Below are 14,093 nucleotides of genomic sequence, written 5' to 3'. Positions count from 1 at the left end.
TTTGTCTGCTGATCCGCTCTGTCAGACCCTCCATTGGTTACCGGTATTCTACCGTGTCAAATATAAAATACTTTTAACTTACATACAAGGCTATTAACCAAACTGCACCATCATACATCTCCTCACTCATCTCAAAATATCTCCCTACCAGACCCCTCCGCTCTGCACAAGATCTGCGTCTCTCATCCAGATGTATTACCTGTTCCCACTCAAAATTACAGGACTTTACCCGGGCTTCATCCACTCTGTGGAATGCCCTCCCATGCACAATAAGACTCTCCACTAGTCTCCAAACCTTTAAACGTTCCCTGAAAGCTCATCTCTTCAGACAAGCCTACCAAATTCCTGACCCACACACATAACCTTCAATGCTTCCCTATCCAGTTACATCCCCTCTGCACAGTCCCCATAACCTCACATTTTGTCTTCCAACATTGCTGGGTGATCATATCATACAACCCACTAAGAACCTAGCAATCTGGGGAACCATTATTTAACAGGTTGCATCTATCCTTGTGTATCAATGCCTATTTCCCTATAGATTGTAAGCTTGCGAGTAGGGCCTTCCTACCTCTATGTCTGTCTTTGCCCAGTTTTGTTCTATAACTGTTGTTCTAATTGTAAAGCACAACGGAATATGTTGCGCTACATAAGAAACTGCTAACAAATAAATGAATAAATATATAGAGTCGCCAAGCATTAAATGAGAGCTTATAGCCAAATGGCCAAAAAAAATAAAAAGGAAAAAAATGAGGCAGACAGAGGGGGGCAGCCATGACTGTTGTGCCTAGGGGCACCCTGACCCCTAAATCTGCCCCCGATTATCTGCCTGAAGAAACTCAGTGATTGGGATAAAACATATTTAGGTTCATGAAGAACAGGACAGTAATTTAATTAAGAATATAGATCTAATTTACTCTGCTACCTTGTTGTGCTACCAAAACAATTCTACTTCTAATAAGGAGAGTTATGGTAGACTTACCATGGTTAACTCTCTATCTGCGAGGTACATTAGGTTTCACAGCGAAACATCAGGGTGTAGAGTGGATCTTGATCCAGAGTCACCAACAGGCTAAAGCTTTAGGCTGTCCCAGGATGCATTGGGGCCTCCTCTATAACCCCGCCTCCAGGCACTGTGAGCTCAGTTTCATTAACAAGTCCAATGCAGTAGCAGGCAATAGAGAAGGCATATGTTAGTAACATAGAACCACATTCTCACGACAGGAGAAGGGACCAGCGGCTAAAGCCATACAAATCCATAGAAGCTAGGTGTGTCAGGGCGGGCGCCCTGTGGATCCCAATGTACCTCCAGAATGAGAGTTAACCATGGTAAGTCTACCATAACTCTCCTTTTCTGCAGCAGGGTACATTGTGTTCCACAGGGAAACATCGGGGATGTCCTAAAGCAGTTCCTCAAGGGAGGGGACGAGCCTTAGTGGGTATAAAAAAACCGGCGTCCAAAGGAAGCATCCAGGGAGGCGGCAGTTCAAAGGCATAGAACCTAATGAACGTGTTTATGAGGACCACGTAACCGCCTTGCACAATTGTTCAGCGGACGCGACACAGTATTCCGCCCAAGTAGGTTCAACAGACCGAGTAGAATGGGCTTTTTAATAGCAGCAGGATCTGGAAGTCCAGCCTGAGCATAAGCTTGTGCAATCACCATTCTTATCGATTTAGCCAAGGTTTGCTTATTCGCAGGCCAGCCACTTTTGTGGAAACGAAACAGGACAAAAAGGGTATCTGACCTCCTGATAGAGGCAGTCCTCTCCACATATATACAGAAAGCCCTTAACACATCCAAAGACCGCTCTTTGGAGGACAAATCAGAAGAGATAAAGGCTGGAACCACAATCGCTTGGTTAAGGTGAAAAAATGACACCACCTTAGGTAAATAACCTGGGCGAGTTCTAAGAACTGCCCAGTCACAATGAAATATCAGAAAGGGTGGACGACAGGACAAAGCTCCCAAGTTCAACACCCTTCTAGCGGAGGCAATAGCCAGTAAAAACAAGACCTTGGCTGTGAGCCATTTAAGGTCCACCAACTCAAAAGGTTCAAATGGAGACTCTTGCATTGCATTCAGGACAACAGACAGATCCCATGGAGCCACAGGAGGAACATAGGGAGGCTGAATCCTTAAGACACCGAGAGAATGTATGAACGTCAGGTATAGACGCAATCTTTCTTTGAAACCAAACCGACAAGGCAGATATGTGAACCTTGAGGGAGGCCAGATGAAGGCATAAGTCCAGGCAGTGTTGCAGAAAGGCCAGAATTCTGGAATTTCTGAATCTGTATGCATCATAATTCTTATCAGCACACCAGGTGAAGTAAGAATTCCAGACCCTGTACTAAATCCGGGCAGATGCCAGTCTGCGGACTTTCACCATAGTCTGGATGACCACCTCAGAGAATCCTTTGGCCCTCAGGAGTTAAGGAATCAAGCTACAAACACCAAGTCAGAACTATCCAGTAAGAAATAATTTTGGTGGGGCAATGCCGCCATTTAAACCCAACTTAGTTACAATGTGGTGATAAGGCAGGACAGGTTCTACATAACACCCCTGCATGGTAATGATGTCTTCTTATCCATGGGCTGACCCCTGGCCTCTCCCCGATCCTCAGGTGGGCAACCTGCACACTGTCACCGTACAATATTAAAAAGGTGTATAATTCGCTTTAACGCCTAAACAGTTCTAGCCCACCCCAGTATAACCCTATGTAGCCTTTTCTCAGTATTTCTTTTCTGAACCAACTGGTACTTTCAACTCAACGTGGCTGACTTCTAATGGAGGAAGTTCTGAAAAGTCATATGCTGAAGATTGGCACAAGTCCTTGGGGTGCCTCCAGTCAGATTAGTTCTCTGATTATCACGAGCAAAGTTGCTACTTTAGTAGACTCAAATCAGTTGCATAATAAAGAATACTGCCCTCACCAGCTGATCTAATAACAACGGAAATTCATCTTAGGTGATTTGTTCACCCAGATTTATGTACCTGTTTGAAAGTGCCATTTAGAACTTGGACTGGTATTGTCTGAAATAAGCAGAAACTGAGGAACAATGATCATTGTAACAGAAGCAATGTGAACAAAGACCAGATAATTTCACTCCATGCTTGGAGTTCTTTTTGAATTTCAGTAAAGAAGGTAGGAAAAATGGCCTTATATGGCGAAGTATAAAGTAAATCCACAATTGTGTTCTCAATATAATTCTGGGGCAATGTTTATCCCTATATGAAAAGTGTAGTGAAAACCTTCTAATTTGTAGTCCGTTTTAAAATGGCAGAGCAGGAGAGAGTAAGCAAGAGGACCAATCAGAAATCACAATTTCTTGATTGCAACTCTTGATTGGGCTTCCAGCTCACACAATCTTTGTTTTCAGAGAGGACTGTGAGAAGGACCAATGAGCGTGGGGAAACATGGCTCTAGGGAGCATCCCCTAGACGTTCTGCTGGTAGAATCATAAAATTAGCATAATGTGTATACTAGGTGGCAGTGAAAATCTAAAAGGGTTTTACACCCTTTTATTTATATGTAGGGCAAAACAATATTACCCATGTATCTATTCCAATGACATATCCAATGAACAGTTTTAACTTCCAGATTAAAGTGAAACTAAAATTCCAATTGTAAAGCGAAAGGGAATTTGATACGCTATATAAAAAACTGCTAATAAATAAACACTCAAAAATATTTGTAATATTTCAAAGAAGGATAAGCTGTGTTGCGACACCACCTCTACCATATCAGAGCTCTTCTGGATAACCAAACAAATAAGATACTTTATATATCTTGTGTTCTCCATATTTCTTATATTATAAGCACATTTGGTCAGGACCATCTTTACCTTGTGTTTCATGTTATTGTATTTAATTTGTTTATGCCAGACTTTGGAGAATCTATGTTTGACATGGATATTTGCAACCTGCAGCTTTTGTAATTTTCTTCCATTTCTTCAGGGACAAATTAGCTGCATATTATCTCCACAAGCGAGGATAAAAAGTAGCCTCAAGCATGTAAAAGGCATTAGTAATATGAACTTCAACAGCACATGTATGTTAAACATATTGTCAGTTCTGTCAGCAGTTATAAAACAAACAATATAAAATATTGGGCCAATTCTAAGTTAGCTATGACATCACGGTCACTAGATGGCAGTAAATTGCTGCTCCCTCATGGATGTGGATGTCTCATAGAAACAGAGAATTTGATGGCAGGTAAGAACCACTTGTCCCTTTTAATTTGCCCCTTTTTTACCATAATTTACCTCAAACCTTATTTCTTTCTAAGAATATGCTTATGTCTATCCCATGCATGTTTAAATTGCTCTGTCTTAGCCCCTACCACCTCTGATGGGAGGCTATTCCACTAGTCCACTACACTTTCTGTGAAGTAATTTTTCCTCAAATTCCCCTAAACCTACCTCCCTCCAGTCTCAGTGCATGTCCTCGTGTTCTAATACTTCTCTTCATTTGAAGAATGTTTCCCTCCTGGACTTTGTTAAAACCCTTGATATATTTAAAAGTTTCTATCATGTCCCCCCTTTCCCTTCTCTGCTCCAAACTATACATATTGAGATTTTTTAGTCTTTCTGGGTATGTTTTGTGATGTAGGCCATGCACCATTTTAGCTGCCCTTCTTTATACAGTCTCTAATGTATTAATATCCTTCTGAAGATATGGTCTCCAAAATTGAACACAGTACTCTAGATGAGGCCGTACCAATGACCTATACAGCGGCATTATTACTTCTTTCTTCTGCTACCGATTCCTCTCCCTATGCAACCAAGCATCTGACTAGCCTTCCCCATTGTATTACATTGCCTACCAGCCTTTAAGTCACCTGAAATAGTGACTCCTAGATTCCTTTCCTCCTCATTAATTTCCAGTACAGTGCCATTAATACTATATCTAGCCTTTGGATTTTTGAGACCCAAGTGCATAATTTTACATTTTTTGGCATTAAACTGTAATTGCCACGCTCTAGACCACAGGTTCTCAAACTCGGTCCTCAGGACCCCACACAGTGCATGTTTTGCAGTTAACCCAGCAGGTGCACAGGTGTATTAATTACTCAGTAACACATTTTAAATGGTTCACAGGTGGAGCTCATTATTTCATTTGTGATTCTGAGAGGAGACCTGCAAAACATGCACTGTGTGGGGTCCTGAGGACCGAGTTTGAGAACCTGTGCTCTAGACCATTCCTCTAGTCTACCTAGATCCTCAATCATTTGTTTTACCCCTCCTGGTGTGTTTACCTTGTTGCACACCTTTGTGTTATCGTCTCTGGATAGAGATATGGCAGTGATGCAAAGAAACCTTGTTTTACGCATCAGTTTGCTGACATTATGGCCCTAAGGCTGACAATTGCCTACAGCAGAAGAGAAGAGCGCTTCCACATTGGTCGTGCCAAATACCATTGGGAAAGAAACTGGATCTCCAGTGGCCTCAATGCCATATGCTCTACAGAAACGGTGGTTGGAGTTGGTTCTACCCCTGATGGCTTTGATAGAAGCGTGCTGCTGACAGGAGCTGTCCTAGGAACACTTTGCGTTTTGGCTGTAAAATTCTTGTGCTTCCATTATTTCTTTTAAAGGTTAAAGGAATGCCTAAGCAGGAAATTTGAGCTACTAGCTGAATCCCTATCTCATCTTGACGATGTAGATTTACAATCCATCTTGATTCACAGGCTTCCTACACAAGATTCAGGACCTCACAAATCCAACAGTTAGGATTCTGAGAAAGCACCTCAGACAATCACGCATCAAAAACCAAAGAATAAATAGCCAAAGACCGGCATGATGTCATCAACAGTACTTAAAAAACTCAATCCCAAAAAATTAGAAATAAAAATTTCAGTTTTATATTTTAGGTCTTCTTTAATTTAAAATTAATTATTCCCTATATACTACTAATGGAAAAAAAGACTGATCTTTTGTCTTTAATGTACATCCCAATTGCAGCCACATATCACCCATTCTCTACTCCATCCATTGGCTGCCTGTAAAATGGTGAATCATTTTCAAGATTGGCTTACTGACTTTCAAAGTCCTACATGACCAGGCCCAATATACCTGAAACAACTTCCGATACCATACTGCCCCACTTGATTTCTGCGATCTGTAGATGAACTTTTAGCAGTACCTGCAATCTCCCGGAATTCATATGTGGCTCCGACTAACTCACGGATTTAACCAATTTGTCTGAACAACAGGTTTTGTCTATTTTCCAAATGGTCGATTTCCTCCCAAATGGTCATTTGTTCGCATCCATTACTAGATTTTCCTTCCATCCAGCTAATTGTAAAGTGTATGCCCAGCTTTAGCAATGAGAGAAGACATGTGTCGCAGCTACACTGCATGTACTGTAGCAGAATACTGAAAGGATCAAATATAAAGTAGAAACTATATTAGTTATATGGTGGGCTCGGTTGTCCAGCACTGCAGGATAGCTAGGAGGGGTTGTCCACATAAATCTTTCATGTCCTTACATAACAGGTCAAATGTGAACACCAAGGGCATATGAAGAGTAGGCTGGAGGCACCATCTGTGCAGCTACATGAAAGTAGCAGCGTGTTACGCCCTCACTTATCTGATTCGCCTGGTGGTTATTGCTGGAAAAATATTTTATAGACAAATAGATAGAAATCTTTCACATAGGTTTAGGGGGTATTTATCAAAACTTTGAGAGAGATAAACTTGTGAGATAAAGTGCAAACCAATCATATTCTAATTGCCTTCTTTCAAACACAGCCTGTAAAATGTAAGCTATAAGCTGATAGCTAGTACTTTATCTCTCAATTTTCTCTCTCTGAGCATTGATAAATCCCACCCATCCCCCACCAATCCTATACCTGTGGCCGATTCTTCATCCTGCCAGTAGCTGCATCATAATTCAACATGTCTGTGGGATCGATCCAGTCATCTTCCTGGTGCATCCCATTACACTGGAACAGACAGAAGGACAGGAGCAGGAGCATGTCCATCTTGCACACCTGAAAGAAAACAATTTCTTCATCATGGGGCTTCTCTTTATATCACTATAGTTCATTTTCAAGACTTAAACTATGTCCACCTTTCCCTTATTACGATAGGGGGTACTATAAAAGCTAGAATTGGAATCTCTACTCTCTGACTAGCAGTTCTTCATGGCAATTTTTTTTGTAGCCTCCGCCTCATTAAAGACAAAATCTCACCTAGCTTTTTATATTTTATTTTGTACAGATTTTTTTACCTTGTAACATGAGGCTAATAGTCATTTTCAAAGGATGTTCTCCTATAACTCAGATGTCCATGTGAAAGCTCACTCTCTGGCAAGTTTATATGTCAATAAGCGCAAAAAATGTCTAAAGTGAGAGCCAGTCAGTTACAGACCTACACAGTGATCACATGATGACAGAGTGTTAATACCCTTTGGTGTAAAGAGGCAATTTTCTAGCAAGAAGGTGGCTTCCGTAGACATTATCTCAGCGGTTCTCAAACCGTCCTGAGGCTTGCTGGGGAGGCCCTGGGTTGGTGGTCTAGAACAAATTAAACTGATTTATGGTCAATGTAATAGGCAAAACCAGTGCTGGTCAATAATAAAATCTGTGGACAAACAGAGGCAAATCTTGACCCTCACCACATAACTAACCCTAAGGATGACATATAAAATACAATTGGACTTAATTTTATATTTCTTTCTAAATTTCTCAATAAGAAACTTTTGGCCTAGGGGTGCCGTGAAAAAAATTCTAGGGTGCCGTGACTCAAAAAAGTTTGAGAACCACTGCATTATCTTGTACATCAAGACAGCTCTTGGACACTGGCTTTCTGATAGTGCTAAATAACCTCTCTCTTTACCAATAGATGGGATAAGGTTATTAGGTCGACATGCATTAGGTCAACATGGTCATTAGGTCAACATTAACAAGGTTGACATGAGTTTTTCACGTTTTTTGAACTTTTTCATACTTTATGATCCACGTGGACTATGACTGGGAATAGTAACCTATGCCGAGCCCAGTGGTAGCAGAGCGAGGCACCTTGCCCGAAGCATGGAGAGCGAAGCAAGCCATGCGAGGGGACACAGTGCACTAATTGGGGTTCCCTGTCACTTAACAAAGGAACAAACACCAAAAAAAACAGGATTTTGGTTACCTACCGGTAAATCCTTTTCTCGTAGTCCGTAGAGGATGCTGGGGTCCACATTAGTGCCATGGGGTATAGACGGGTCCACCAGGAGCCATTGGCACTTTAAGAGTTTGAGAGTGTGGGCTGGCTCCTCCCTCTAAGCCACTCCTACCAGACTCAGTCTAGAAACTGTGCCCGAGGAGACAGACATCTTCGAGAGAAGGATTTAACACAGATAGTGGCGAGATTCATACCAGCTCACACATACAAGGCACATCAAGCTAACTTAATTTGAAAACTCAGCAACCGCTGAAACATTACTTACCAAGTAACAATGCAGGACTCAACTAAAACGAAGTTGTACTGAACCAAAAAACGATAGCAGGAAAACGAAGCGCTGGGCAGGTGCCTAGCATCCTCTACGGACTACGAGAAAAGGATTTACCGGTAGGTAACCAAAATCCTATTTTCTCTTACGTCCAGGAGATCCAGTTGGCAGGACCGAGCGTGAAACCTCCCGTACTGCAGGGCCTTGTAAGAGGCCACCATCTTTCCCAGAAGGCGAATGCATTGATGAACAGACACCCGGGTTGGCTTCAGGACATCCCGGACCATTGTTTGTATCACCAACTGTTTCCTCTGGAAGAAACACGCTCTGCACTCCCGTGTCGAGGATCATTCCCAGAAAGGACAACCTCCTGGTTGATTCCAAATGTGATTTGGAATATTCAGGATCCAGCCATGTTCCCTGAAAAGCTGGGTCGTGAGAGCTATGGACCGTAACAGCTTCTCCTTGGACGATGCTTTTATCAGCAGATCGTCCAGATATGGAATTATGTTCACCCCGTGTCTGAGGAGGAGAATCATCTTTTCCGCCATCACCTTGGTGAACACCGTCGGTGCTGTGGAGAGGCCGAATGGTAGGGCCTGGAACTGAAAATGACAGTCTAACAGTGCGAATCGAAGAAAAGCTTGAAGGTGGTGGTACGCATCCTTGATATCCAGGGATACCAAGAATTCCCCCTCCTCCAGACCTGATATCACTGCCCTCAGAGACTCCATTTTGAACTTGAACTCCCTCAGATAGTGGTTTAGTGATTTTAAATTCAGAATGGGCCTGACCGAACCATCCGGTTTCGGTACCACGAAAAGGTTTGAATAGTAACCTTTGTTTTGCATATGAGGTGGTACTGGCACAATGACCTGTGCCTCCACCAACTTTTGGACAGCTTCTTGTAGGACAGCAGAGCTGGCAAGCCTGTCCGACAGCAGAGCTGGCAAGCCTGATTTGAAAAATCAGTGAGGAGGGAGATTTTGAAATTTAATCCTGTACCCCTGAGGCCCAATATCTTGCACCCAGGGGTCCAGGCCGGATGACACCCAGACATGACTGAAATCCCTGAGTCTTGCTCCAACCAGCCCCACCTCCGGGGCGTGCAGTCCACCGCCATGCGGAGGACTTTGGTGTACCTGAAGTTTCTTGGACTTGGGCCGACCTCCCCGACAGAAGGTGTTGGACGACTTGGCCTTTCTGGGCTTGGTAGACCGAAAGGGCTGTGATGTAGCTGAAGAAAAGGGTTTCTTCGGAGCAGGTGTAGCTGAGGAAAGAAAAGGTGACTTACCAGCCGTAGCCGCGGAGATTCACGCATCTAACGCTTTCCCAAAGAGAGCCTGACCTGTATAGGGTATGGTCTCCACACTTCTCCTGGATTCCGCGTCGGCAGACCACTGGCGCAACCACAGTCCTAGACGAGCTGATACAGACATGGAAGAAATCCCCGCAGCCATGGAACCCAGGTCTTTCAGGGATTCTACCAGAAATCCTGCTGAATCCTGAATGTTACGTAAAAACAATTCAACATCCCATTTTTCCATAGTATCCAAGTCCTCAAGTAACGTGCCTGACCACTTTACTATAGCTTTGGCTATCCAAGCACTGGCAATAGTGGGACGCAGTATTGCCCCAGAAGCCGTGTATATGGATTTGAGCGTATCATCAATTTTACGATCAGCCGGCTCTTTCAAGGCGATCCTGGAACAGGTAAAACCACCTTTTTTTGATAGTCTGGATACTGACGCATCAACAATAGGCGGGTTTTCCCATTTTTTCCTATCCTCTACCGGGAAAGGAAACGCTACCAGAACCCTTTTAGGTAACTGGAATTTTTTATCCGGGTTTTCCCCAAGCCTTTTCAAAGATGTCAGTTAATTCCTTTGACGCAGGGAAGGTTAGCGAGGCTTTCTTATTTTCAGTGAAGTAAGCCTCCTCAACCTGCTCGGGTGTTGTGTCAGCAATATTCAACACATCCCTAATAGCCTCTATCATCAACTGCACCCCTTTTGCAAGAGATGCTGCCCCCCGCAACACATCCCCGTCACCGTCTGCAGTATCAGAATCGGTATCATCCTGCATGATCTGTGCAAGAGCACGTTTATGTGAATATACAGCCCTGAGGTACCAGAACTGGGCCAGACTGCCATAGAGTTCTGTAGAGCCTGAGTTGCAGATTCATTTTGTGCAACCCTATTTGAAATCTGAGAAATCATAGACTTGATAGAGGATAACCACTCAGGCTCCCTTGCTGGAATCTGTGCTAAACCAGTGCAATCCTGATTACATGGAATGGGATCATCCTGAGAGGACATATCCTCTGCAGCATATGACACAGAGTCCCTGGACATTGCTTAATGGAGACCATAGACACTCCCCACACACACAGGGGAGGGCAGAGTTTCACCCCCAAGAATGGCAAGAGAGACACAGACACTGGAGCCAACCCCCACACAGCGCTTTTAATATCAAGGGAGACCCCTTATCAGCGCTGACTGTGCACCTTAATAGGTTACACAGTCGTTTTTGCAGCCTCCCCCCCTTCTACAACCCCCTGGTACCGTGAGAGATAGCTGGAGTTGCCTTGGAGGGACTTGCTCTTCCTGGACAGCGCTGTGCAGGCAGGAAAATGGCGCTGACCGCTGCTGGGTCTGCTCTGAGAAGCTCCGCCCCCAAAATGGCCCTGTCTTCCCGCTCTTCCTAGGATTATACTGGCCTGAGGATTTATGCTGGTTGGGGACCCCGACAGGCTGTGACACCAGTGTAGGCGCTGGCTCAGGGCGCCCCTTACAACGCCGCACTATGTACCGCTGAGCCTCCGGAGCGCAGTTAATACTGCGCTCCTACACTGATGCAGCCATCTTCACACCGGCCCCCGCATACCAGGGGGGTCAGTGACTCACTCGCCACTGATCTTCAGCTTTGCAAGGGGGTGGCGGCATGCTGCTGGGGTGAGCGATTCCCTGTAGCGGGGAACGATCTATCCCCTCAGGGGCCCAGTGTCCTGTCAGCGGAGATAATGGCTCAGACCCCGCAGGGCGGACACTACTCTACTCCTCCTCTCCCCCCCCCCCCTTAGTCCCACGAAGCAGGGAGGCTGTTGCCATCAGCCTCCCTGTAAAATAATAAACTCTAAAATAAACTTTACTAGAGAAACTCTGGAGAGCTCCCCTAGCTGTGACCGGCTCCTCCGGGCACATTTTCTAAACTGAGTGTGGTAGGAGGGGCATAGAGGGAGGAGCCAGCCCACACTCTCAAACTGCCAATGGCTCCTGGTGGACCCGTCTATACCCCATGGTACTAATGTGGACCCCAGCATCCACTAGGACGTAAAAGAAAAAGTAAAAAAACTCATATCGACCTTGTTCATGTCAACCAATAGTGTAGTGGTCGACCTAATGACCCGTACCCCAATAGATTATACAAATTAATTACACTATGGCCGATTAAAACCAGGTGAAATGTTGCCTTGAATAAGCCAGCCACATAAACTGTTTATATCATGAGTGTGCCAGATTAAAGGGATAGTATGGTAAATTGAAGAATATACAAACTCCACAGTTAGGGCCATATTGGGAATCGAACCCATGACCTCAGTGCTGTGAGGCAGTAATGCTAACCATTACACAGTCCGTGCTGCCCAGTAGATCATGGAGGGTTGACTTTATCATATCAAAGTTACTTGATTTATACAGAACTATTATTTAGTAAATTTTGGCTTACTATTATCATCACCATACAATAATACCCACTCCTCCTAAACAAAACACCCTAGTGCTGAGACAAGCGCTCATTTAGAAATAGGAGAGTGATGTAATAGTTCTGCTGCAAAGAGAGACAGTCTGTGACAGCATTAGGTGCAGTAACACTGTATTATTATTTAATAGACTTCTGTACAGCATATACATAATCTGCAGCACTGTGCAATAATTAGACATCAGTCCTCCCACACACACCACCGCTAGCAGCATGTCTACGGGCAACCTAAGGAAAGCGGAGAACAGACAGACAGACAGGAGACTGCTGGTAGCTCAGTAAAAGCCGGAGGTCGCAGGCTGGAGTTACACACGTGCTAATAATAAGATGCCATCACCTGAGCGAACACTGAGGTTGTAGCGGTGAATAGAGCCCGCAGCTGCAGCCCTGACATCTTACCGCCACATACACAGAAACTAAAAGCTGAACCTGCTAAGGCGCTGTCTTCCTGCAGACACAGGAATTGTAGTTCAGTTTGGGGGTGGGAAAACTACATGTCCCGGCAAGCAGAGAGGCAGTAGGCGTAGCCTTACGGCTCTGACGTGTATGGGAGGAAGGGTGTGTAGGGTTGTGTCTATGTTCCCTTCCTGATCAGGACTAGGAAGTGACAGCACGAGAGGGCAGTAGATAACTTCCGCCCTTACAGCACCTAAATGTTTCATCCATTCTCAGTTCGCTTGAGGTTATTTCGTTTTATCCATACTTCCCAACATGACCCTCTCCAGGGGGGACACAATGTCCTGCTTCCGGACTTTTCTCTTGATTTATGATTGCCGTCACCTGTTTTTAACAGGTTAATGAATAAGAAAGACACCATAGGTGAAAGCAATTATAAATTAAGAGAGAAGTCCAGGAGCAGAGCATTCTGTCCCAACTGGAGAGGGTCATGTTGGGAGGTATGTTTGATCTATGCACCATTAGACGCTCGCCATGCTTCAGGCTCGGGGTCTCGCTTCGCTCGCCACAGGTTACTATTCCAAACAGACTGTGACATGGACCCAGGGGCTTATAGGAAATGTTCTCTCCACGGATGGTTACTAGACGCTACCAGTTGTTAGACGGCACGGCAGTGGCGCCTGTCTGTCTGTTCTGCTTTTTTGGTTGATACAGAGGAGATGATGGTTATTACATATATGTCAAGGCTATCTGCACACTCCGTTTGCCACCTCTGTTATCCCTGAATGTCCTTCAGTGTAAGAAAGTGCCTGCTCTGACTACACTGATTCCAGTGCTATTCCACGTTATCACCTCATTAATATTTAGGTTATTCTAGTTTGCTTTAACATAATTTTATACTTAGGTAAAATCCTTTTAGTGCACTGAGGGACACAGGAATTACATTGGGGAATAGTGGGTGCAGAATAGAGCATACTGTAGGTTGTTGTAAATTGTGATGTATTCAGGCTCACACCGCTTATAAACCCTTATCTGACAGCCGCACTGCAGTCTAGCTCTGGTCACCATTGATAGTTTTTTTTTCATTGATGGACGATAGAAGAGTTTAATTTCCATATAGCATTGCTCTTCACTGTCAACATGCACCCTTATCTCTACCCTGATTCTCTGATTGTCCTGCCACATTCATGTCACCCACAGTAGTGATTTCTATCACCGGTTCCAACCATTGATGGCTTCCTGACATTGCTGTAAAGTACGACTGGCACCATCTATGGTGAACCATTTTATGGCCATCCCTACTTCAGCTAAGCTTAACAAAGGCCCACAGGCGACAGTAGAGAGAAAGGAGATATCAAACAAGGGAGCAGATGTATTAACCTGGAGAAGGCATAAGGAAGTGATAAACCAGTGATAAGTGCAAGGTGATAAACACAGCCAGTCAGCTCCTAACTGTCAATTTGCATACTGGAGCTGATTGGCTGGTGCGTTTACC

The 14,093-nt window shown here is 44.3% G+C and overlaps 1 protein-coding gene across 4 annotated transcripts in view; it reads right to left on the bottom strand.

Moving 5' to 3' along the window:
• The window catches only part of CLCC1 (chloride channel CLIC like 1), a 251,622-nt gene extending 238,931 nt beyond the window's left edge, over positions 1 to 12,691 (bottom strand). For 3 of the 4 annotated variants that reach the window (XM_063940150.1, XM_063940151.1, XM_063940152.1), the window contains exons 1-2: positions 12,540 to 12,691; positions 6,858 to 6,998 (exon numbers count right to left, since the gene is read on the bottom strand). In XM_063940150.1, coding sequence (XP_063796220.1) covers positions 6,858 to 6,998; positions 12,540 to 12,596 — 198 coding nt within the window. In that variant the 5' untranslated portion in view covers positions 12,597 to 12,691. The remainder of the gene's footprint in view (positions 1 to 6,857; positions 6,999 to 12,539) is intronic. The other variant, XM_063940153.1, reaches the window with a different exon arrangement.
• Between the last annotated feature and the right edge of the window lie 1,402 nt (positions 12,692 to 14,093).

This window comes from Pseudophryne corroboree, chromosome 9 (assembly GCF_028390025.1).
Source record: "Pseudophryne corroboree isolate aPseCor3 chromosome 9, aPseCor3.hap2, whole genome shotgun sequence".
NCBI lineage: Eukaryota > Metazoa > Chordata > Amphibia > Anura > Myobatrachidae > Pseudophryne > Pseudophryne corroboree.
This window is presented reverse-complemented; position numbering and strand designations above follow the sequence as displayed.